General features: G+C 43.4%; 2 protein-coding genes across 4 annotated transcripts in view; one reads left to right on the forward strand and one right to left on the reverse strand.

Annotated features, from left to right (window-relative positions):
- Window positions 1-18,997, reverse strand: part of dctn3 (dynactin 3 (p22)) — a 38,150-nt gene extending 19,153 nt beyond the window's left edge. Inside the window, exons 1-2 of the mRNA XM_068031478.1 lie at window positions 18,886-18,997; window positions 6,490-6,574 (exon numbers count right to left, since the gene is read on the reverse strand). Coding sequence (XP_067887579.1) covers window positions 6,490-6,574; window positions 18,886-18,969 — 169 coding nt within the window. The 5' untranslated portion in view covers window positions 18,970-18,997. The remainder of the gene's footprint in view (window positions 1-6,489; window positions 6,575-18,885) is intronic.
- A 24-nt stretch (window positions 18,998-19,021) lies between these two features.
- On the forward strand, window positions 19,022-25,750 carry rpp25l (ribonuclease P/MRP 25 subunit-like). 3 transcript variants are annotated; one of them, XM_068031455.1, is made up of 3 exons: window positions 19,030-19,099; window positions 20,215-20,341; window positions 25,066-25,750. In XM_068031455.1, the coding sequence occupies exon 3, from the start codon at window positions 25,109-25,111 to the stop codon at window positions 25,658-25,660; it is 552 nt and encodes a 183-aa protein (XP_067887556.1). In that variant the 5' UTR covers window positions 19,030-19,099; window positions 20,215-20,341; window positions 25,066-25,108; the 3' UTR covers window positions 25,661-25,750. The 3 variants fall into 3 exon arrangements, with proteins under 3 accessions (XP_067887564.1, XP_067887556.1, XP_067887546.1); XM_068031445.1 differs by having other exon boundaries at window positions 19,036-19,099; window positions 20,179-20,341; XM_068031463.1 differs by lacking the exon at window positions 20,215-20,341 and having other exon boundaries at window positions 19,022-19,099.
- Window positions 25,751-26,513: the final 763 nt, after the last annotated feature.

Consider the following 26,513-nt stretch of genomic DNA (forward strand, 5'->3'; position numbering starts at 1 on the left):
GCATCACCTCACACTTCTCAGGATTAAATTCCATTTGCCACCGCTCCAACCATCTATATCGCCCTGTAATCTAAGGCTTCCTCCTTACTATTTACGACACCACCAATTTCTGTGTCATCCTGCCCCCTACACTTACGTCTAAATCATGATATACCGCAAAAAGCAGGGGACCTAGTACTGAGCTCTGCGGAACGCCACTGGAAACAGCCCCCGAGTCACTAAAACACCTGTCAACAATTACCCTTTGTTTCCTGCCACTGAGCCAATTTTGTATCCACCTTGCTGCATTTCCCTGGATCCCATGGGATTTTTTTTTTTTTTAATCCAGTCTGCCATGTGGGGCCTTGTCAAAAGTCTTGCTAAAATCCATGCAGACCACATCAACTGCACTACCCTCATCTATCTTCCTTGTTACTTCTTCAAAAATTCAATCAAGTTGGTCAAACAAGATCCTCCCTTGACAAATCCATGCCAACTATCCTTAATTAACCTGTGCCTTTCTAAGTGACAATTTATCCTATCTTTCAGAATAGATTCCAATAAAGTGCCCACTACTGAGGTTAGACTGACTGGCCAGTAACTATTCAGTCTATCCTTCGCTCCCTTTTAAACAGAGGAACAACGTTAGAGGTTCTCCAGTCCTCCGGCACCACACCTGCATCCAATGAGGACTGGAAAATGATGGTCAGACCTTCAGCTATTTTCTCTCTTGCTTCTTTTAACAGCTTAGGGTACATTTCATCCGGCCCTGGTGATTTAATTTAATTGAGAATTGGTTAACGAACAGAAAAGAGAGAGTAGGAATAAACGTGTCATTCTCAGCTTAGCAGGCTGTGACTAGTGGCGTACCGCAAGGATTGGTGCTTGGGCCCCAGCTATTCACAATCTCCATCAATGATTTGGATGTGGGGACTAAATGTAATATTTCCAAGTTTGATGACAGAAAATTAGGTGGGAACGTGAGTTGGGAGGAGGATGCAAAGAGGCCTCAAGGGGACTTAGACAGCTTAAGAACATGGCAGATGGAATATAATGTGGGAAAATGTGAAGTTATCCACTTTGGTAGGAAAGACAGAAATACGGAGTATTAAATGGAGAGAGAGTGGAAAGTGTTGGTGTCCAAAAGGACCTGGGTGTCCTTGATCATAAATCACTAAAAGCTAACATGCAGGTTTTTTCACCAGAGGGTGGTTGGAATCTGGAACACACTGCCTGAAGGGGTGGTAGGAGCAGGAACTCTCACATTTAAGTATTTAGATGAGCACTTGAAACGTCATAGCATACAAGGCTAGGGGCCAAGTGCTTGAAAATGGGATGAAAATAGATAGGTGCTTGATGACTAGCACGGACACAATGGGCTGAAGGGCCTGGTTCTGTGCTGTATAACTCCAAGACGCTAGGTGCAGCAAGAAATTAGGAAGGCAAATGGTATGTTAGCCTTTGTTGCAAGTGGATTTGAGTACAGTCGTAAACAAGTCTTGCTGCAATTGCATAGAGCCTTGGTGAGACCGCACCTGGAGCATTGCGTACAGTTTTGGTCTCCTTACCCAAGGAAGAATATTCTTGCCACAGAGGGAGTGCAATAATGGTTCACCAGACTGATTCCTGGGATGGTGGGATTGTCCTAAGAGAAGAAATTGAGAAGACTGGGCCTATATTCTCTAGAGTTCAGAAGAATGACAGGTGATCTCACTGAAGCATAAAAAATTCTTAAAGGGCTCGCAGGGTAGATGCAGGATGCTTCCCCTAGCTAAAGGGCTGTTGGGGGTGGGGGGGGGGGGGGGGGAAGAGAGGGGCAGGGGGTTGGTCTAGAACCCAGGGGACACAGTCTCAGAACAAGAAGTAGACTATTTAGGACTGAGATAAGGAGGAATTTCTTCACTCAGATGGTGGTGAACCTTTGGAATTCTCCACCCCAGAGGGCTGTGGAGTCTCAATCATTAAATATACTCAAGACAAGAGATCAACAGATTTCTAGATATTAAAGAGATCAACGGATATGGGGATAGTGCGAAAAAATGGCGTTGAGGTAGATCATCCAGGATCTAGTTGAATGGTGGAGCAGGTTCGAGGGGCCAAATGGCCTATTCGTGCTCCGATTTCCCATGTTCATATGTAATAGGACATAAATAGACTAGCAGAATACGGAGACAAGGGGCAGATGAAATTTAATAGAGAATTGAGGGGGATAGGGAGAGGCAATATAGACTTAATGGCACAGTTCTAAAGAGTGTGCAGGGACAGAGAGAACTGGAGGGGGTACGGTGGGGGGGTTGTTGATGAGCTTGTAAATTACCACTCCATCTCCAACTTCCCCTTCCTCGCCAAAACCCTTGAACGCATTGTTGCCTCCCAAATCCATTCGCATATTTTCCGGAATCCCATGTTTGAATGCTTCCAATCAGGTTTCTGCCCCTGCCAGAGTACCGAAACAGCTCTCAAAGTTACAAATGACATTGTATGTGAATAACTCTTGCTCTTCATCCTTCTCAACCTGTCTGCAGCCTTTGACACGTTTCACCACACAATCCTCCTCCAATGTCTATCCACAGTCGCCCAGCTGGGTGGGACTGCTCTCACCTGGTTCCATTCTTACTTATCTAATAGTTTCCAGGGAATCACTTGAAATGGCTTCTCTCCCTGCTCCCCCACCATTACCTCTGGTGTCCCCAAGAATCTATCCTTGGCCTTCTCAGATTTCTAATCTACATGCTGCCTCTTGGTGACATCAATCAAAAGCCCAGCACTGCTTTTCACATGTATGCTAACGACATCCAGTGCTACCTCACCACCACCACTCATGACTCCTCCAGTGTTGCTAAATTATCAGACTGCTCATCTAGCACCCAGCACAGAAACTTCCTCCCATTAAATAGTGAGAACACTGAAGCCATTGTTTCAGTCGCCGTTCCAAACTGTTCAAGCAACTGACTCCATCCTTCTGCCTGGCAACATTCTAAGACTAAGCCATTTGGTTTGCAACCTTGGTTTCACATCTGAACATGAGATGAGCTTCTGAAATGAGTACCATCACTTAAGACCACAGGTTTCGACCTCTGTAACATCGCCTGACTACGTGTATCTCAGTTCACCTGCTTACGAAACCCACATTCATGCCTTCTTTACTTCTACACTAGACTATTCCAGCGCACTCCTGGCTGGTCTCCCATATTTTACCCTTCATAAACTTGTTATCCAAAACTCGGCTGCCTGTGTCTTAGCTCACATCAAGTTTCATTCCTCTATCATCCCTGCTTACAATGGCTCCCGATCAAGCAACATCTTGATTTTAAAATTCTCATCCTTGTTTTCAAATCCCTCAATGGCCTTCCCCATCTCTGTAACCTCCTCCAGCCCACAACCCTCTGAGATATCTGTACTAATAAATTCTGGGCTCTTACGAATCCCCCAATTTGAATTGCTCCACCACTGATGGCCATGGTTCAGTTGCGTAGGCCATAAGGTCTGGAATACCCTATCTACACCTCTCTGCCTCGTTTTACTCCTTTAGGACATTCCTTAAAACCTACCTCTTTGAATAAGCTTCAGGTCTGATGAAAGGTCACTAACTTGAAACGTTAATTCTGCTTCTCTCTCCACAGATGCTGCCTGACCTGTGAAATATTTGCAGCAGTTTCTCTTTTTATTTCAGAATGCCAGCATTTGCAGTATTTTGCTTTTATTTTAGGTTGGAGAAACTGAGGTTGTTTTCCTCAAAGCAAAGGAAGTTGTGGGGAGATTTGATGGAGATGTACAAGATTGACAGGTTTTGTAAGGTAGAAAAAAGAACTGGGGACACAGATTTAATGTTTTAAGCAAGAAATACAGGCGTGGGGGGGGATGTGAGGAAGAACGTTTTTTTTCCAAACAGAGCAAATGGTAATGACCTGGAACACATTGTCTATGAAGGTGGTGTCAGCGGTGCCAATTGATAATTTCAATAGGAAATTGGATGAGCACCTGAAGTATTGAAGGACTATGGGGATAGAGCACAGCAATGGGACTGCCTGGATTGCTCTATAGAAAACATGGACTAGATGGGCTGAATGGCTTCTTTCTGTGCCACAATCTCCATGACTCATGAAATTTGGGGATACGCTATCGATTTGGCTACCAACATAATCAAAAAATAACCAAAAAAAAAATCAACCAGATTAGTAAGATAAACACAGTTGCATTTATATAGCACCCTTCACAATCTCAGGATGCCCCAAAGTACTTTACAGCTAATACTTTTGATGTGTAGTCACTGATATAATGTAGGAAACTATTAAATCACCCATTTATACTAATCCTACATTAATCCCATATTCCCACCATTCTCCTACCACCTACCTACACTAGGGGCAATTTACAATGGCCAATTTACCTATCAACCTGCAAGTCTTTGGCTTATCACAGATTTATCCCACCCGCTCTCCAGCCTCTCGCTCCCTGCCCGCCTGAAGAAGCGAGGTGAGCCGGGAGTGATGACAGGTCGACGTAGGAGAGTGAGTGACCAACAGGAGGAAGCGGCGCGGCCTAGAGCTGGCAGCTGGCAGGGGGGTGGAAGCAGGGGGCGAGCGGCCAGAGAGAGAGGTGGCGGGGTACGGGGAGCAGGAAACGATCAGATGCTTTACCACGCAGTCGCAAACGTCAAACGCATGCGTGGAGACCGACCAGGCACATTACGCGATGACGTTGAGCGCTGCACGATAGCGTCTTCCCGCGCATGCGCGAACCAGTCCTGGCAAGACGGCAGGGGACCGTTTGCGCACGTGCACCGCTGGCAGCTCTCTCAGGACGTCCGCGGGCTGCTGCGTTGTCAGGAGTCACTTGGTTAACTTTAACCAGACAGGAAGAAACTGAAGACAGGAATAACGAGAGGGGGAGGGGACATGAGGAGATATGCTGTCGGAGTGAAGGAAAATAATGCAGGCGACGGGTGCAGACGATAATGGGGGAAGCTGCTGACACAGGGTAAGGAGGAGGGTGAGTGGATGGTGGGAGGGTGCACGGTCTTACAGCCAGTTGTGCATCTTTGCTAGAACCCATGTTAAACCTGTCATGGTGGTCATGATCCCTTCAAGCAGCTTTATTATAACCAAAGCCAATCTAATTGGCCTGTAATTTCCCAGTTACAACTTGTTGCCCTTTTGGAATATTGACATCATGTGGGCTTTCCACTAGTCCATGAGGATCACTGAACATGGAGAGCTATTAAATATCTGAGAAAGAGCCTGTATAAGCACAGCTCCTGTTTCTTGGAGCACTCGCGAGCGAGTACAGCAAGGTCCATCCACCCAATCTCCATGAGATCCCTCATGGTATGTAGGACTATAACTATATCCATCTTGACATTTATAATTTTAATCAATTGTACAATGCATTAACTGAGCATTTAATACCTCTACTGTAACCCGAGATCCCACCTGAATTTGCCCAGGAATCGTTCAAGAGCCAATGCAGTTCTTAATGCCCAATGACTGCTAAGATAGCTTCATTTTCCAATATTATAAAGGCATTCCATTTTTCTTCTGTGTTGGTAATGTCCCTTTTTCATAGGCTTATCCAATCTACCTGATTCAAGACTCCTGCCACCTATGCAAATCCACTTGAAATCCAGAACAAGCATTAAATTTTTGATAACTTTGATCAAGTTGAATCTAATAATACTATGATCACTGTTGTGGTGATCGAGGGTGTTCTCCAGTCCTATCTGCCCATTGCAGCTAATTGTATTCTACATGAACTTCCTGTAAATTATGTGCTTTCAGTGCACACAGCGCCCAGGACTCTTGCAGTTGAAGCACTACATCTTAATCTCTTGAAAATTGTGTCAACTCTGCAAATACACAGTTCCTTCACATCTCTTGTAAGTCTAACAGCAGCCACTTCTTTGATGATGCCAACTGCAATCTTTCTTCATCTTAGCTGTACTCTCTCCTGACTTTAAACAGATTTCCAGCATCTCCTCCATTAATAAAGCTGCCAACAACAGTTCAGTCTCCTCTTTGGCACTCAATTCTCTATAAAGCTCCAAACTAATCAACACTGATGTCATATCTAAAGAGTGTAACACCATTCTACTGCACAGGCTCCCAATATCTTTTCCTCAGGATCTCAAAACTACAGAACTCCTTACCTTTCTGTCCTTTGCACCTGCACTACCATGAGGTTTTTAAACCCAAACTTGCGATTACTTGATTACTTCCTGATTTACCTTTTCTCTATTTCTTGATTTCTCTCAATTTTTTCCACTTTTCAAACTTGGAGGTGTCCTGCAGTATGGTCATTGCTTTTCATCTTAGTTTCTAAATAAAAAAATGACTTTTAAATAAGCGGATCTAGAGATATTTATCCAAGCATAAATTTTGGGATTTCAAAACGAAGAGTGAAAAATACTTGAAAAAAAGTTTACATACAAGATAAACATCCAAGAATAGTAAATTTTAATCTCAGTGCAACATATAACCCAATCTTGCTTTGAACAGAGTAGTCTGTACTTACTCTTCTTATACAGAGTTTTTATCCTTTCTCTTTTGCTGGAAATATTCCCCAGAGAGGCCTGGACTTTTACAACAGCATCTGTAAACTGGAAAACAATGCAGCACACTGGATAAATGAGCACACAGTAAATCCTGGGTGATGACATTTTTTTTACTGTAACATTAAATCAGGGCCTTTCCTTTGCTTTCAGTCAAAAGCTAAGACGGATGTCTGTTCAAAACTGATTTCCAACCAAAGAACACCCCCCACCCCACCCCTTCCCAACTGCACCACTAAGGCAATTGAGGAATATAGGGATAGGGCAGGAAGCAGAGTTGAGGTGAATCAGCCATGATCCTATTGAATGGCAGAGCAGGCTCGAGGGGCTTTATGGCCTATTCCTACTTCTATTTATGATGTTCTAGTTGACACACATTTAACATCCTTACTACTTTGGTATTTTGTTCAATAGAATAACAAACTAAAGTAGAACGTCTAAATTAGAAGAGGACTAGCTTCAATGGGATGACAGCCTTTCCAGTACCTTCTGTGTCTCACTTTTTACCCCATCCATTACCTTTACCACCTCCATATCGATCAATATTTTGTCAGCATTCTCTTCCTTAAACACTGTTACACAGTTCTCATTAAGTATTCTAGTCTTGCCCTCGTCCTCCAAGCATAGATCACCTTCTTTGTCCCTAATAGGGCCCACTCTCAGTTTACAACCCGCTTACTATTTACATGCTGGATGATGATTTTTGTCTTTCTTTTTATGTTGGCTGGCATTCTATTCTCATATTTCCTCTTTGCCAGTCTTATTTTCCTCTTCACTTCCCCTCTCATCTTACTGTATTTGACCCAGTTTCAACATATTCTCCATCTCCCCTGTCATCCAAGGAGCCCTGGATTTGGTTTCCCTATCTTTTGCTCTTATTGGAATGTACCTAGCCTGTACCTGAAGCAGCCTATCCTCAAAGATCAACCATTGTTCCCTTGCAATTTTTCCTGTCAGTCTTTGGTTCCATTTTACCCTGACTAGGGTTAGCCTGGTCCAGATGCTTGCAACTCAGGTTGCTAAAAGAAATCCCTGTGTCTGCGTGGGTTTTCGCCGGGTGCTCCGGTTTCCTCCCACAGCCAAAGACTTGCAGGTTGATAGGTAAATTGGCCATTATAAATTGCCCCTAATATAGGTAGGTGGTAGGGGAATATAGGGACAGGTGTGGACGTGGTAGGAATATGGGATTAGTGTAGGATTAGTATAAATGGGTGGTTGATGTTCGGCACAGACTCGGTGGGCCGAAGGGCCTGTTTCAGTGCTGTATCTCTAATCGTAATCGTAACTACAGTGTAACATCAGTGATGGGAAAGGTTTTAGAAACAATCAGGAAATCAAAAAAAAAAATCAACAGGCATGGAGAGCTTTGCGTTAATTAAGGAGAATCAGCATGGATTTTTAAAAGGTAGATCGTGCTTGACTAATCTAAGTGGATTTTTTGATGAAGTAACAGTGTTCATGAAGAGAATGCAATGGATGTTGTCTATATAAATTTTAAGAAACTGTTTGACAAAGTTGCACATAAAAGGATGGTTAATAAAATTGAGGGCCATGGAATGAGGGTCAGGGTCAGCTTGGATAAAAAATTGGCTTAAGGACAGAAAACAGTGAGTCGTGGTAAATGGCAATTTTTCCTATTGAAGGACTGTAGATAGTTCTAAGACCATAGCTTTTTTGCTATTTAATGACTTGGTTAATGAAATAGAGTAACATTTCAAAATTTGCCAATGGTACTAAGCTTAGAGGTGTGGCAAACAGTGGGGATAATAATCAACTGCAACAGGTCATTGACAGGCCAGCAGAATGGGCAGACAAGTGGCAAATGGAACTTAATATAGAGAAGTGTGATGCATCTTGGCAGAAGGAATAGGGAGAGGCAATATAGACTTAATAGCCAATTTCTAAAGAGTGTGCAGTGACAGAGAGATCTAGGGGTACATGTGTATGTGTCTTTAAAGATGGCAGGACATATGGAGAAAGTGGTTGAGAGAAGCGATTGAGCAGAGATTTGTACAAGATTATGACTGGCTGAGATAAGGTAGATAAAGAAAACCTGTTTCCATTACCTGATGGTACAAGGACGAGGGGACACAGATTGAAGGTTTTGGGCAAGAGATGCTAGGGGTGGGGGGAGGGGTGGGGAAAAGGAAGAACTTTTTTATGCAGTGAGTGGTAATGACCTGGAACTCATTGCCTACGAGGGTGGTAGAAGCAGGGATGAGCAATGATTTTCAAAAAGAAATTGGATGGGCCCTTGAAGGAAATAAGCTTGCAGGTCTATGGGAATAGAGTGGGAGAATGGGACTGATCGGATTGCTCTAGGGAGAGCCAGAATAGACTCAATGGCTGAATAGCCTCCTTCTGCACCAGAAATGACACTGATTCTAGTAAGATACAGAAAAAGATTGAAATATGAAACACTTTTACTGGATCTGAAAACAATGAGCTCTTTATATCAATTTGGGCTTGTCCAGAAAAAAAGCTCTCGTTCAATTGAAAATCATTTCACAGAATTCCTCTTTTATGATCACTTTTTTGGTATCAAAAATCTCACCCCTTTTCATTTCATTAATCTTGAGACTCAAAAGTTCAGAGAATATAGCCCTCCAAATAATGCTATACAGTGATCCATGAATGGTTTCTCATTCTCAACTAAGTGCTTTTAGGTTTCCTCCTCCGGAATAGAATATTTGTGTAGGCATACTGGTCTACAATCCATAAGTGCTGAAAAGATCATAAATTGACAAAAATGTAATCTTGCAAAGCTGCAATACTTAACTTTGGCCACTAGAGACTGCAAGCAATCTGCAAACAAGGTAAACAATTTTTTTTTTCAGAATTAACAGAATATAGTGAGTCATCAAACACAGGGGAAATTGAAAAAGGAATTATCGCCAGGAACATGGCTTGCTAAATTAATCCAGAGAAGTGTGAGGTAATGCATTTGGGGAGGACAACAAAGCAAGGGAATACACAATAAACAGGAGGATATTGAGAGGGATAAAAGAATTGAGAGACCTTGGAGTTCATGTCCAAAGGTCCCTGAAGGTGGCAGGACAGGTAGATAGAGTGAAGGCATATGGAATGCTTTTCTTTATTGGCCGAGGTATAGAATATAAAATACTGTATAAAATGCTGGTTAAGCCACAGCTGGAATATTGTGTACAGTTCTGGTCACCACATTACAGGAAGGACATAATTGCTCTGGAGAGAGTACAGAGATTTACAAGAAAGTTGCCAGGGCTTGAAAGTAGCAGCTATGAGGAAAGATTGGATCGGCTAGGGTTGTTTTCCTTCGAATAGAGAAGGCTGAGGGGTGATTTAATTGAGGTGTACAAAATTATGAGGGGCCTAGATGGAGTAGACAGGAAGGACCTGTTACCCTTGACGGAGAGGTCAGTTACCAGGGGGCACTGATATAAGGTGACTGGTAGAAGGATTAGAGGTGACATGAGGAAAAACTTTTTCACCCAGGAGGGTGGCGGGTGTCTGGAATTCACTGCCAGGAATGGTGGTGGAGGCAGAAACCCTCAACTCATTTACAAAGGTACGTCGACACGCACCTGAACTGCTGTAACCTGCAAGGCTATGGACAGGTTGCTGGAAGGTGGAATTAGATTGAGCGGCTAGATTCTTTGGCCGGCGCAGACATGGCAGGCTGAATGGCCTCCTTCTATACTGTAACTTTTCTGTGGTTCATATAGACATTCCTAGATCATATTGATGTATCTATTGCCTTTTCACGACAAAAATACTTTTAAAGACTACAGCTCACTGAAATGACCTTTTAAATTGACTTTTTTAAATTTATCTAAAGTCTCGAGAGAACCGGGAATTCCCTTCTCTGCAGCCGTGATCAGGAATTCCAAAGATTGTGTTGCCTGCCTGGTGCCAGGGTTAAAGGCATCTCCTTGAGGCTGGAGACAAACTTTTAGCAGACGGATCCAATTGTCATGGTACACGTGCAAATTAACAACATAGACTGAACTAGGAATGATGTTCTGCTGAGTTGAAGAGTTAGGGACCAAATTAAAATGCAGAACCTTAGGGCGGCACAGTGGTTAGCACTACAGCCTCCTTGTGACCGCTTGGGTTTTTGCTGGGTGCTCCGGTTTCCTCCCACAGCCAAAAACTTGCAGGTTGATAGGGAAATTGGCTATTGTAAATTGCCCCTAGTGTAGGTAGGTGGTAGGAGAATGGTGGGGATGTGGCAGGGAATATGGGATTAAAGTAGGATGAGTATAAATGGGTGGATGTTGGTCAGCACAGACTCAGTGGGCTGAAGGGCCTGTTTCAGTGCTGTATCTCTAAATAAAAATAATAAAAAAGGTTCTGGACTGTTACCTGAGCCACATGCTAATTGGCATTGGGTGAAGCAAATTAGAGAATCAAACGCGTAACTGAAGGAGTGGTGGGGGAAGATGGGGTTTTGATTCGTGGGGCACTGGCACCAGTATGGGGGGGGGGGGGAAGATAAAAAACAGGATGGTTCGGATGGGTTCCACCTGAACCGGGCAGGGATCAGCGTCCTAGGAAATCGCATAACTAGGACTATGGATAGGGTTTTAAACTAAAAGGGGGAGAGTCATCAGGTGAAGGGGGATTTAGAAATCTAAAGAGAAAAATCGCAACAGCAGATCAGCGTGGCAATTTGGGGAAAGACAAAGAGTAGGACAGGAAGGGACAGAGAGTTTAACAGTGCTAGAGTCTCATCAAATAAGGTCTGTACAAGGAGCAATGGTAAAAAAAAATTAAAGACTCTTTATCTGAATGCATGAAGCATTTGTAACAAAATAGATGAACTAGCGAAAGAGATAAATGGGTTCAATATAAATCGCCATTACAAAGACGTGGTTGCAAAGTGACCAAGGTTGGGAAATAAATATTCCAGGATACCTAACATTTCAAAAGGGTAATACAAGGGCAGTAGTAAGAAAGGATCTTGGCGCAGAAGATCAGGAAGTACAATCAGTATGGATGGAGATTAGGGTTAACAAAGGTCAGCAAAGGTCCGTGGGCGTAGTTTATAGGCTACCTAACAGTAGTGAGACAGCTGGACAGAGCATTAAGCAAGAAATCACAAAATTGTTACAGCACAGAAGGAGGCCATTCAGCCCATATCTGCACCAGCTCTCTGGATGAGCAATTCACTTAATCCATTCCCCGCCTCCTTCCTGTGACCCTGTACATTCTTCCTTGGCAGATAATGATCTAATTCCCTTTTGAATGTCGCGATTAAACTTGCCTCCACCACAATCTCCGGCAGTGCATTCCAAATCCTAACCACTTGCTGCATGAAAAAGAATTTCCTCCTGTCGTCATTGATTCTTTTGTCAATTACCTTAAATCTGTGCCGTCTCGTTCTTGATCATTTCACAAGTAGGAACAGTTTTTCCCTATCTACTCTGTCCAGACCCCTCATGATTTTGAATACCTGTATCAAAATGATTGCAGCTTGTAGCAAAGGCAATGTAATAATTCTGGGGGACTTGAACCTTCACATAGACCAGACAAATCAGATTGGCAAAGTTAGTCTCGAAGATGAGTTTGCACAATGTTTTTGCAAGTTTCCTAGAATAATACATTGTGGAACGTACGAATTAGGAGCAGCAGTAGGTGACTGAGCCTGCTCCGCCATTCAATAAGTTCATGGTTGAGCTGATTACTCCACATTTCCACCAACCCTCGCTAACCTTCCATCCCCTTGCTTAACAAGAATCTATCTACCTCTGCCTTAAAAATATTCAGACTCTGCGTCCACTGCCTTTTGAGAAAGAGAATTCCAAAGACTCTCAACCCTCAGAGAAAAAATTTCTCTTCTTCTCTGTCTTAAATGGGCGACCCCTAACTTTTAAACAGTGACCCCAGTTCGAGATTCTCCCACAAGAGGAAACATCCTTTCCACATCCACCCTGTCAAGACCCCTTATGTTTCAATCAAGTCTCCTCATTCTTCTAAATTCCAGCGGATACAAGCCCACCTGGTCCAATCTTTCCTCGTAAGACAGTCTGCCCTTTCCAGGTATTAGTCTAGTGAACCTTCTCAGTACTGCCTCCAAAGCATTTACATCCTTCCTTAAATAAGGAGACCAGTGTTGTACACAGTACTCCAGATGTGGTCTTACCAATGCCCTGTATAACTGAAGCATAACTTCCCTACTTTTGTATTCAATTCCCCTCACGATAAACAATAACATTCTATTGGCTTTCCTAATTACATACTGTACCAACATACTAACCTTTTGCAATTCATGCACTAGGACACCCAGATCCCTCTGCACCTCAGATCTCTGCAATCTTTCACCATTTAGATAATATGCTTCTTTTCTATTCTTCCTGACAAAGTGGACAATTTCACACTTTCCCACATTATACTCCGTTTGCTAGGTCTTTGCCCACTCACTTAACCTATCTATATCCCTTTGTAGCCTCATGTCCTCTTCGCAAGTTACTTTCCTACCTATCTTTGAGTCATCAGCAAATTTAGCTGCCATACCTTCAGTCCCTTCATCCAAGTTATTTATATAAATTGTAAAAAGTTGAGGTCCCAGCACAGATCCCTGTGGCACACCACTCGTTACATCTTGCAACTAGAAAATGACCCATTTATGCCTACTCTGTTTTCTGTTAGCTAACCAATTTTCTATCCATGCCAATGTTATCCCCTAGGAACCAACTAGGAATAAAGCTAGATCTAGCATTGTGCAATGTTGTGGGGAAGGAAAAAACACTTCAGTTAGGAGGCAAAATCAGAAAAGCTGTCTCTCAAAAATCATACAGCATCTCATTGGAAGTATCCCTTGATATAATTTTTTGGTATAATCACATTTGACCCGTACACACAGATAAGCACACCCCAAGATCATGATGGAAAGGTACAGAGGGAGAAAAAAACAATTTTAACAGTATGAACTCTGGCAACCCTTCACTTTCCACATCAGCAATGAGGCAGCTTTAATTAGTAATCTCATAGTAAAAGATCCTCGGGCAAAAACTGATCATAATACAATTGAATTCCATATTAAGTCTTAGGATGTGACATACACAAGTCCAAAACAAGAATCTTAAACAATGTCAGTTATGTAGGTATGTGGGGAGAGCTGGCTAAGGTTGATAGGTTAAAAAAGCTAAAAGATATGGTGGTAAATAAACAATGGGAAACATTTAAAGAAATGATTCAAATTTTTCAAAAATACATTCCATTAAATAACAAAAACTCAATGAGAAAGATCCATCGGTGGCTTATGAGGGAAGTTAAGGATAGTATTAGATTAAAAGAGGCTTATAATGTTAGGAAGAATAATAGTAAGGCTGAGGATTGGGAGAGCTTTTAGACACCGGCAAAGGATGACCAAAAAGTTGATAAAAGGGAAAAAATAGAATAAACTAGCCAGGAATATAAAAATGGATTGTAAGAGCTTTTACAAGTACATCTTTTCTAACCTTTGCCAGTTCTGATGAAAGGTCACAGACCTGAAACATTAACTCTGTTTCTCTCTCCACAGATGCTGCCTGACCTGCTGAGTATTTCCAGCACTTTCTGTTTTTATTTTATATCATATAAAAAGGAGAGTGGTTAAAGTAAACATTGGTCCCTTAGATGCAGAAATAGAAGTTATCATGGGGAAATAAGGAAATGGCAGAGGCATTGAACAAATATTTTGTGTCTGTCTTCATAGTAAAAGACACAAATTACATATCAGAAACAGAGGGTAACCTAGGCACTAATAAGAGTGAGGAGCTTAAGGTTTTCAGCAGAGGAGAAAAGTATTGTAAAAAACTTAAGGGACTAAAAACTGACAAATTCCCAAGACCTGATGGCCTACATCCTAGGATACTAAAAGAGGTAGCTGCAGAGACAGTGGATGCACTCGTCAGGATTTTCCAAAATGCCCTACATTCGAGAAACGTCCCAGCTAGCAAATGTAACAACGCCATTCAAGGAAGGGAGGGAGAAAGAAAACCGGGAACTACAGGCCAGTTAGCCTGACATTAGGATCATTAGGAAAATGCTGGGATCTTTATTTAAGGAAGTCTTAACAATGCACTTAAAAAAATCACAGTATGATGAGACAAAATCAACATAGTTTCATGAAAGGGAAATCACACTAGTAGGGTAGATAAAGGCGAGCAAGTAGATGTATACTTGAATTTCCAAAAGGCATTTAAGGTGGTGCCACACAAAAAATTAATAAGGGTAAAATATTAGCTTGGATGGCAGATTGGTTAATGGACAGCAGCAGAGTAGGGATAAATGGGACATTTTCTATTTGGCAGGCTGTAACTAGGAATGCCACAAGAATCAGTGCTGGGGCCTCAGCTATTTACAATCTATATTAATGACTTAGACGAAGAGATCAAGAGTAATGTAACCAAGTTTGCTGATGATACAAAGCAAGGTGGGAATGTAAGCTGTGAGGAGGACACAAAGAAGCTACCAGAAGATATAGACAGGGTAAATGAGTGGCAACAATGTGGCAGATGGAGTATAATGTGGAGAAGTATGAGGTTATTCACTTTAGTAGTAATAGAAAAGCAGAATTTTTTTTTTTAAAAAGGCATGAAACTTTGAAATATTGATGTTCAGAGAGACTTGGGTGTACTTGCACAAGGAGCACAAAGTTGCATGCAGGTACAGCAAGCAATTAGGAAGGCAAACATGTTAGCCTTTATCGCAAAAGGACTAGAGAACAAGAATAAGGAAACCTTGCTACAATTGTATAGGGCAGGGTCTGCAACCTGAGGTTCAGCAAGGACTCGTGCAGCTCTCAACCTTGATCGAACAAAGCCATTTTGATGGTGATTAAATGGCTTTTGTTTCTTTAAACTTTTATCAACATTGATACTCTCAACTACATTCAATTAACAACTTTTTTGTGAAAGCCTTTAAAATGGTCTGAAATGTGTCTCTCATTTTTCATTATTGGCATTTGAATAATAGCACTACGGCTGATAAGAAATTGCATTTTTGACTAAATTTTTTAAATGGCTCATTATTAAAGTTGCCAACCCCTGGTATAGGGCATTGGTGAGATGACAGCTAGAGAGTACTGTGCGCAGTTTTAGTCTCCACATCGAAGGAAGGATATATTTGTCTTGGAGACAGTATAACTCGTCTAACGATGGCCATAAACCATTGTCGATTGCTGTAAAAATCGATCTGGTTCACGAAGATCCTTTAGGGAAGGAAATCGGCTGTCTTTACCTGCTCTGACCTACATGTGACACCAGACCCACAGCAATGTGGTTGACACTGAACGCCCTCCAAGATGGTCGAGCAAACCACTCAGTTGTATCAAACTGTTACAAAGTCAATAAGGAATGAAACTGGACGGACCTCCTGGCATCGACCTAGGCACCAGAAACAAAAATGGCAAACCCAACCATGTCAACCCTGCAAAGTCCTCCTGACGAACATCTGGAAGATGCCAAAGTTGGGAGAGCTGTCCCACAGACTAGTCAAGCAACAGCCTGACAGTCATATTCTCTGAATCATACCAGACACCGCCATCATCATCCCTGGGTATGTCCTGTCCCACCAGGAGACCCCCAGCGGTATACAGTCGGGACGGAGTTGCCATGAGAGTCCTCAACATCGACTCCAGATCCCATGAAGTCTCATGACATCAGGTCAAACATGGGCAAGGAAACCTCCTGCTGATTATCACCTACCGCCCCCTCAGCTGAAAAATCAGTACTCGTCCATGTTGCACACCATTTGGAGGAAGCACTGAAGGTGGCAAGGACACAATGTAAGCTGGGTAGGGGACTTCAATGTCCATCATCAAGAGTGGTTCGGTAGCACCATTACACATCGAGCAGGCAAAGTACTAAAGGACATAGCTGCTAGGCTGGGTCTGCGACAGGTGGCGAGGGAAAAACATACTTGACCGCATCCTCACCAGTCAGTCGCAGATGCATCTGTCCATAACAGTATTGGTAGGAGTGACCAATGCACAGTCCTTGTGGAGACGAAGATCCGTCTTCACATTGAGGATACCCTCCATCATATACTGTGGCACGATCGCCATACTAAATGGGATAGACTTCGAACAGATTGAACAACTCAAACTGGGTGCCCTTTTTTAAAAAAGTTTGTTTCATGGGATGAGGGCATCGCTGTCCAGGCCAGCATTTATTGCCCATCCCTAACTGCCCATGAGAAGGTGGTGGTGAGCTGCCTTCTTGAACAGCTGCAGTCCACGTGGAGTAGGTATACCCATATTGTTATTAAGAAGAGTGTTCCAGGATTTTGACCCAGCGAGATTGAAGGAACGGCAATATAGTTCCAAATCAGGATGGTGTGTGGCTTGGAGGGGAACTTGCAGGTGAACTTGCAGGTGGTGGTGTTCCCACACATCTGCTGCCCTAGGTGGTAGAGGTTGCAGATTTGGAAGGTGCTGCCTCAGCAGCCTTGGTACGTTGCTGCAGTGCATCGTGTGGATGGTACACACTGCTGCCACTGTGCATCGGTGGTGGAGGGAGTGAATGTTTGCAGACAGGGTGCCATTCAAGTGGGCTGCTGGCCCATGACTAGTGGTGTACCACAGGGATAGGTGCTGGGACCCTTGCTGTTTGTAGTGAACATTAAAGATTTAGACGCGAATATAGGAGGTATGATCAGTAAGTTCACAATGACACGAAAATTAGTGGTGTCGTAAATAGTGAGGAGGAAAGCCTTAGATTACAGGATGATATAGATGGGATGGTAAGATGGGCAGAGCAATGGCAAATGGAATTTAATCCTGAGAAGTGTGAGGTGATGCATTTTGGGAAGACTAACAAGGCAAGGGAATATACAATGGATGGTAGGACCCTATGAAATACAGAAGGTCAGAGGGACCTTGGTGTACTTGTCCACTGATCACTGAAGGCAGCAGCACAGGTAGATAAGGTGGTTAGGAAGGCATATGGGATACTTGCCTTTATCAGCCGAGGCATAGAATACAAGGTTATGTTGGAGCTGTATAAAACGCTAGTAAGGCCACAGCTGGAGTACTGTGTACAGTTCAGGGCACCACACTATAGGAAGGATGTGATTGCACTGGAGAGGGTGTAGAGGAGATTCACCAGGATGTTGCCTGGGCTGTAGCATTTCAGCTATGAAGAGAGACTGAAAGGGCTAGCGTCGTTTTCCTTCGAGCAGAGATGGCTGAGGGGGAACATGATTGAGGTATACAAAACTATGAGGGGCATTGATAGGAAGAAACTTGTTCCCTTAGCGGAAGGGTCAATAACCAAGAGGCATAGATTTAAGTTAAGGGGCAGGAGGTTTAGAGGGGATGAGGAAAAATATTTTCACCCAGAGTGTGGTTGGAATCTGGAATGCATTGCCTGAAGAGGTGATTGAGGCAGGAACCCTCACAATATTTAAGTAGTATTTAGATGAGCACTTGAAACACCATAGCATACAAGCTACAGGCCAAGTGCTGGAAAATGGGATTAGAATAGTTAGATGCTTGATGGCCGGCACAGACATGATGGGCCGAAAGGTCTGTTTCTGTGCTGTATAACTCTATGACTGACTCAAAATGTGTTTTTCCAGCCAAACTAGAGATTACAGGTAATTGGAAAAACTTCAAGAGAATTTAGAAAATTCTGACATCGTAAATATAAACTGGAGCAGCTGATGGTTTCATTGAAGCTTAAGTAACAGCTTATTGCTCATGCCAACCGACCTGGTGAACTTCACTTAAGTGTCACCAAATGTAAAAACAGACACAGCTCCAGCTCTTTTCCTTCTCCCTCCATTTTACTTCCTCAGCCTCCACCTTTCAGTACCTGCAAACCAACACACCACTCACTGCTCCTCCAACTTCCCCATACCTGGGCTGTTCCTCTCCACCACCCACCCAACACTTTTTTCCGCTCTCCCTCCTCTCTAGCCCTGTACCTAGCCAGCCTGACACCCCACCTCCGTACCTGGCAGGCCTCTCTCTCCACTCCCCATCCTCCTACCCTGTACCGGGCCAATCTTTCTCTCTCTGTCTCTCTCCTTCCCCTGTAACTGGACAGCTTTCTCTCCCTCTTTAACACCACCCGCTCGCCTCTTCGCCCCTGTTCCTGACTGGCTCCTCTTCTCCTTCGTCCCCTGTACCTGGCCAATCTGCCTCAGTCGCCATCCATCCTTCCCTCGCACCCCACTCCCCTCATACCTAGCCAGTCTCCGTCTCTATTCCCCGCATCCCGAGTCTCTCGCCATCCCCCTGGAGACTGGCCAGTCTCCGTCTCCCTCCATCCCCGTACATGCCGTGTGTGTTTCCCTCTCACCCAGCCAGCCCGTGTCTTTTCTCCTCCCCTATACCTGGTTAATCGCAGTCAAGATCTCTCGTCCCGTCTATTTCCCCCCTCCTCCTGTACCTGGCCAGTCTGCCTCGATTTCTCTCCATAGAGCCGAGTTTCCAGCTTCTCGAGGCGATTCTGCAGCTTTTTCAGCTCCGCCATTGTTACCACTACTTCCGCCACGCCCACGTTGTCGCACAGGAAATGACGATTAGGGGCGGGGCCGAACAATGCGCATGCGGAGGAGTCAGTGGATGGTTTCCAGTGCAGCGGATCTTGGGCCTGGAGAAAGGTGAATATAGCCAGTCGGGAATTTACTGCTTCCCGTTACCAAAATTGACAATACTCAGTAGGTTAGACAGTATCTGTAGAGAGAGGAACAGAGTTAATATTTCAGGTTTCACCGGAACTGGGAAAAGTAAGAAAAGGTTTTGAACAAGTTAAAGGTGGTTAGGGGAAAGAAGAATTAAAGGAAGGGTCTGTGATAGGGCAGAAGGCAGGAGAGGTTAAATGACCAATGGGATGATGGTGCAAGACCAAAAGAGATGGTAGTGGGATAAATAAACAAAAATATGGGTCTAGAGGAGTTGTAAATGACATCCTGGTTCACTCTTCAATCACCTCAACACCCCTTCCCATCCCATGGCACCTTTCTATGTAAATACAGGAGTTGCAACACCTACCCTTTTACCTCCTCCCTTCCCACTACCCAAACAAACACTCCTTCCAGGTGAGATATGATTTATTTGCACTTCTTTCAATTTAGTAGACTGTATTCACTGCTCACCATGCAGTATTCCCCACATTAGGGAGCCCAAACGCAGATTGTGTGGGCACTTTGCAGAACACTTCCATTTAGTGTGAAAGCAGGACGCTGAGTTTTGGATCATCTTGTCATTTTAATTCTCCCTCCCACTTTGACCTTTCTATCCTCAGCTTCCTATACTGTTCTAATGAAGCTCAATGTAAACTCGATTAGCAGTACCCCATTTCTTGATTAGGCGCTTTACAGACTTCCATTGTACCCATTTTTTTCAGACACCAGAAACTGGAAGTAATTATGCTGTTGCCATTTTCTCCTCCTCTAGACCCATCTTGTGTTCCTTTATTTGTGCCAATACCATGCCCTTTTTCTTGTACCGTTTGGTCATTTAATCTCTCCTGCCTTCCACCTTGTCACATACCTTCCCTTTTGTTTTATCCCCCTCCCCTTTCATTGCGTCTAAGCTTGCTTAAAACCTGTTACATTTCTAACTTTTGCCAGTTTTGACGAAAGGTCATTGACCTAAAATATTAACTCCGTTTCTCTCTCTGTCTACAGATGCTGCCTGACTTGCTGACTATTGCCAGCATTTTCTGTTTTTATTTCAGATTTCCATCATCTGCGGTATTTTCATTTTATTTAAGTGCCAACTATGGCTCAGCCTCCAAATCAGAAAGTTGTGAGCTCCAATCCCACTCCAAAGACTTGAGCATAATGTCTCGGCTGATACTGCAGTGCAGAACTGAGGAAGTCAGAAGTGCTATCTCTCGGGTAAGATGTTAAACTGAGGCCCTGGCTGCCCTCTCAGTTGGAAGTAAAAGATCCCATGCCACTATTGTAGAGGAGAGCAGGGGAGTTTTTCTGTGTTCTGGCCAATATTTATGGCTGCATATAGGAACACCACTATTCCTGGTTAGAATGGAAATGATTGAGTAATTCCATTGTCAGTCATGCCTGGAGAGCATGTTATAAGTTTCTGAAATTTATGATTTTGCGAATGTAATTGTTTGCTGGTGATACAAAGAGAGGTGGAAAGGTAAGCTGTGGGGAGGAGAGGCTGCAAAGAGATATAGATAGGTTAAGTGAGTGGCAACAAGATGGCAGATGGAGTATAATGTAGGGAAGTGTGAAGTTATTCACTTTGGTCATAATTAGAGTTGCGGATAGTGATGAGGATTGTCAGAGGATACAGCAGGATATAGATCGGTTGGAAACTTGGGCAGAGAAATGGCAGATGGAGTTTAATCCGGACAAATGTGAGGTAATGCATTTTGGAAGGTCTAATGCAGGTGGAAGGTATACAGTAAATGGAAGAACCCTTAGGAGTATTGACAGGCAGAGAGATCTGGGCGTACAGGTCCACAGGTCACTGAAAGTGGCAACGCAGGTGGATAAGGTAGTCAAGAAGGCATACGGCATGCTTGCCTTCATCGTTCAGGGCATAGAGTATAAAAATTGGCAAGTCATGCTGCAGCTGTACAGAACTTTAGTTAAGCCACACTTAGAATATTGCGTGCAATTCTGGTCGTCACACTACCAGAAGGACGTGGAGGCTTTGGAGAGTGTACAGAAGAGGTTTACCTGGATGTTGTCTGGTCTGGAGGGCATTAGCTATGAGGAGAAGTTGGATAAACTCGGATTGTTTTCACTGGAACGACGGAGGTGGAGGGGCGACATGATAGCGGTTTACAAAGTTATGAGCGGCATGGACAGAGTGGATAGTCAGAAGCTTTTTCCCAGGGTGGAAGAGTCAGTAACTAGGGGACATAGGTTTAAGGTGAGAGGGGCAAAGTTTAGAGGGGATGTGTGAGGCAAGTTCTTTACACAGGGGGTGGTGAGTGCCTGGAACTTGCTGCTGGGGGAGGTGGTGGAAGCAGGCACGATAGCGGCGTTTAAGAGGCATCTTGACAAATATATGAATAGGATGGGAATAGAGGAATACGGTCCCCGGAAGTGCAGAAGGTGTTAGTTTCGGCAGGCATCAAGATCGGCGCAGGCTTGGAGGGCCGAATGGCCTGTTCCTGTGCTGTACTGTTCTTTGTATAGAAAAGCAGAATATTTTTTTAAAAGGTGTGAAACTTGTAAGTGTCGATGTTCAAAGAGACTTGGGTGTGCTTGTACAAGGAACGCAGGAAGTTAACATGCAGGTACAGCAAGCAATTAGGAAGGCAACTGGCATGTTGGCCTTTATTGCAAGAGGATTGAAGAACAGGAATAAGGAAATATTGCTACAATTGTACAGGGTTTTGGTGAGACCACATCTGGACTACTGTGTGCAGTTTTGGTCTCCACATTTAAGAAAGAATATGTTTGCATTGGAAGCGGTACAGCGAAGGTTCACTCGATTAGTCCTTGGGATGATAGGCTAAGTAAATTGGGTTTGTATTCTCTGGAGTTTAGAAGAATGAGATGTGATCTAGACACTGAGAAAATATTTCCGCTGATCGGGGAATCTAAAGCACGGGGGCACAGTATAAGGGCCAATCATTTAGGACTGAGATGAGCAGTAATACTTCTTCAAAGGGCTGTGAATCTTTGGAATTCTCTACCCCAGAGGGTTGTGGCTGCTTCATTATTGAACACCTTTAAGGCTGGGATAGACAGATTTTTGGTGTCTTAGGGAATCAAGGGTTATGGCGAGCAGGCGGGAAAATGGAGTTGAATCGTAAGATCAGCAGTGACTGTTTTGAATGGCAGAGCAGGCTCGATGGGCCATATGGCCTACTGCAGCTCCTATTTTTTGTGTAATTATCCTTCGCTCACTCCATTTGATTCCCAAAAATCACCCTGCTTTTATCGGGAGGAGTTGCTGCATTTTGGTGAAGCGTTCTATTTTCTCTGTTTTGCAGGAAATCTTTTTAAGTAGACTCTGTAAATTGTTGGCTGTTGTGTACTGATGTAAGTCGAGGTCCACTTTCAGCTCATTGGCTGATAGTGTTGACAATCGATACTCTGAATATGGATCCCTCAACCACTGTGTGAAATAGGAAACTATGAGAAAATCCCTTCAGACTTTAAGGCAGGAGTGCAACCAGCTAAGACAAATAATTTATATTTAGCTGTTTCTGTAAAAAAAAAATACAAAATGTAAAATTCAGTGATTCTATAGGATATGAGAAAATTGCATGGAAATGGATTGGCTTTAAAGCTATTAGAAAATGACAATTTAGAGTCATAGAGTTAACAGTATTATACAGCACAGAAACAGGCCTGTCTGCCTATCGTGTCCATGCCGGCCATCAAGCACCTATCTATTCTAATCCCATTTTTCAGCACTTGACCCATAGCTTTGTATGCTATGGCATTTCAAGTGCTCATCTAAATACTTCTTAAATGTTGTGAAGGTACCTGCCTCTACCACCCCATCAGGCAGTGTGTTCCAGATTCCAACCACCCTCTGGGTGAAAAAGCTTTTTCTCAACTCCCCTCTAAACCTCTTACCCCTTACCTTAAACTTATGCCCACTGGTTATTGACCCTTCCACTAAGGGAAAAAGTTTCTCCCTATCTAACCTATCAATGCCCCTCATAATTTTGTATATCTCAATCATGTCCCCCCTCAGCCTTATCTGCTCTAAGGAAAACAACCCTAGCCTATCCAGTCTCTCTTCATAGCTGAAATGCTCCAGCCCAGGCAACATCTGGTGAATCTCCTCTGCACCCTCTCCAGTACAATCACATCCTTCCTATAGTGTGGTGCCCAGAACTGTACACAGTACTCCAGCTGTGGCCTAGCTAGCATTTTATACAGCCCCATCATAACCTCCCTGCTCCTATATTCTGTGCCTCAGCTAATAAAGGCAAGTATCCCATGTGCCTTCCTAACCAGCTTATCTACCTGTGCTGCTGCCTTCAGTGTTCTATGGACAAGTACGCCAAGATCCCTCTGACCTGTATTTCCTAGGGTCCTACCATCCATTGTTATTCCCTTGCCTTGTTAGTCCTCCCAAAATGCATCACCTCACACTTCTCAGGATTAAATTCCATTTGCCACTGCTCTGCCCATCTTACCAGCCCATCTATATCGTCCTGTAATCTAGGGCTTTCCTCCTCGCTATTTACGATACCACCAATTTTCGTGTCATCTGCGAACTTACTGATCATACCTCCTATATTCACGTCTAAATCATTAATGTACACTACAAACAGCAAGGGTCCTAGCACCGATTCCTGCCATACACCACTGGTCACAGGTTTCCAATCGCAAATACAACGCTCGACCATCACCTTCTGCCTCCTGCCAGTAAGTCAATTTTGGATCCAATTTGCCAAATTGCCCTGGATCCCATGGGCTGTTACTTTCTTGACCAATCTCCCATGCGGGACCTTATCAAAAGCCTTACTGAAGTCCATGTAGACTACATCAACTGCTTTACCCTCATCTACACATCTAGTCACCTCCTTGAAAAATTCAATCAAATTTGTTCGACATGATTTCTCCCTGACAAAGCCATGCTGACTATCCCTGATTAATTTCCCAGTTGTTAGAGGTACAATTATGGGGTAGGCAGTGGTGTAGTGGTAATGTCGTTGGACGAGCAATCCAGAGGCCGAGACTAAAGCTCTGGGGACATGGGTTCAAATCTCAACATGGCAGATGGTGAAATTTGAAATCAATCAATAAAAATCTGGAATTAAAATGCTAGTCTAATGGTGACCATGAAATCATTGTCGATTGTTGTAAAAACCCATCTGGTTCACTAAAATGTCCTTTAGGGAAGGAAATCTGCTGTTCTTACCTGGTCTGGCCTACATGTGACTCCAGACTCACAGCAATGTGGTTGATTCTTAAATACTCTCTGAATTGGCCTGGCAAGCCATTAGGGGTGGGCAGTAAATGCTGGCATCGCCTGCAACACCCATATCCCAAATAAAATAAAAAATTTGCAATCCACAAAGTTTAAAATATGGGCTGAGTGGAGGGACATAATGTGAACTATTGAAAATATGCACAAAGCACTTCCCGCTACAGTAGTGTCTTTTAAGAGCCAAACAGTGGAATTTTACTCTGAAACGTTTTGCCCTTAATTTATTGGATATATGCACCACTGGGTTGCTGCTGAACAATAGGTCAGGAAGGGCCATTCAATCTGCAATTTGTGTTGTGCTGGTTGATCATGGTTGGTGCAGCAGTATGCATGCGATAGTTGCCCTCAGTGTTCTAGGTAGGTTGGGAAACATCAGCCTGGGATCCCACACCCGATTGTTATCTCCACACTCCAGCTGTAATGTCCATATATGGATGTCGGGCGAGGACTGACTCAGGCTTTGTTTTGATGCTTTCATTGTCAAGGAATATGTCCTGTGTGGAATGGCCACCTGAATGAACTACTGGGGGATTGTCAGTGTCTGTGCCTTAGGATGAGTCAGCTCTTCCAGCAGAGGGGCAAGGATAAGCATACATTTTTTATGATACGATAAGTTGGAATGACAGGCAAACTGGATTCTCAGTTTTGCATTTGTAAGCAACTAATATTTATTCGTTTGTAATTACAGGTTCTGATTTCCATTTACTCAGAATTACAAGACGTTTCTCAAAATGGAAAACTACCAGAAAACAAAAATCACAGAACTGGCTTGTGCACAGCCAATTGCCAATCTTCCAAAAGATATTATCGAAATGAAGGTGAAGGAAGGAAGCAAAATAAGAAATCTCATGGGATATGCCATCGGAAAGATGGAATCAGCCAGTACCAGAGAGATCCTTTTCACTGGCACTGGGAAAGCAGTTAGCAAAGCAATCACCTGTGTGGAAATCATGAAGAGAAGATTAAAAGGCCTCCATCAAATTACCAAACTATTTTATAAACAGGTTGAGGAACTCTGGGAACCTATTGTTTCAGAGGCAGGGTTAGATAGTTTAACTGTAAAAAGAAACCTTCCTGCCATTTGTGTTCTGTTATCGAAAGACATTCTGCACACAAACGAGCCAGGCTACCAGGCTCCTGGGTCCTTTGACGCTTTGTGGATACATTCTTTAAAAGAGGAGGCACTAGCACAAAGGAAAAAAAGACAAGGAGACAGACAGGGCAAAGGAGGTAAACATCCTGGATCTGGAAAAGGAGAGAGGCCCAAGAAAACCAGAAGCTGAGGGAAAAGTACAATAAACAAATATTGTAGGAATGTTATTGTTCAATGCTATTGCTGTAATTTTGTTTCAAATTAAAATCTTATCAAGTAGCTTTTTATCTGCCCACTCCAATTTTATTCCTTTTTCCGAAGACATTAGGTTCTTCTCTCCGGTACCTTTGCTCAAATGGTCATTCTTCATGTGTAAACATAGACTGAATGACAGCAGGCTTTTTAAAAATGTGTTAATCAAGGAGAGGCATCACTGGCAATGCCAGTATTTATTGCCCTTGAGCAGGTGAGCCATGTTCTGGAACCACTGCAGTCCATGTAGTGTAGCTATACCCACAATGCTGTTCCAGAGAGTTCCAGGATTTTATGATGATCAAATATATTTCCAAGTCAGAATGACTTGAGTGACTTGAAGGGGAACTTGCAGGTGGTGGAGTTCCCAGGTACTGGCTGCCCTTGTTCTTCTAAGTGGTCCTGGTCACAGGTTTGGTTATTGAACCAGATTTTCAAGTGGATCCTGATCCTATCCTCCCTTGGCATCCAAACACATGAACTTTCCAGCAAGACTCATGAAATAGGAGGGCAAACTGATCAATTTCCGTGCACCCCCTCCATTGCCCAGAACTGCTGAGGCCAACTGTAGCACCTCTACTTCTAGCCTGACTAAGATCATTAACACAGCAGAAAGCAGGGAATCGAGCCTACAACCATTTTGAGCTCTGGCTTAGTTGGATACTATGGCATGTAATTACCAACTGAGCCATTTGATGAGCATTTGTTTAGGACACATACAGCTTTGCTGCTGCTGGGTATTTCACTATTCACTGAATTTTACTGTACTTTGTCAGCTTTCTGTAATTGCA

Source organism: Heterodontus francisci, chromosome 1 (assembly GCF_036365525.1).
Source record: "Heterodontus francisci isolate sHetFra1 chromosome 1, sHetFra1.hap1, whole genome shotgun sequence".
In the NCBI taxonomy this organism is placed as follows: domain Eukaryota; kingdom Metazoa; phylum Chordata; class Chondrichthyes; order Heterodontiformes; family Heterodontidae; genus Heterodontus; species Heterodontus francisci.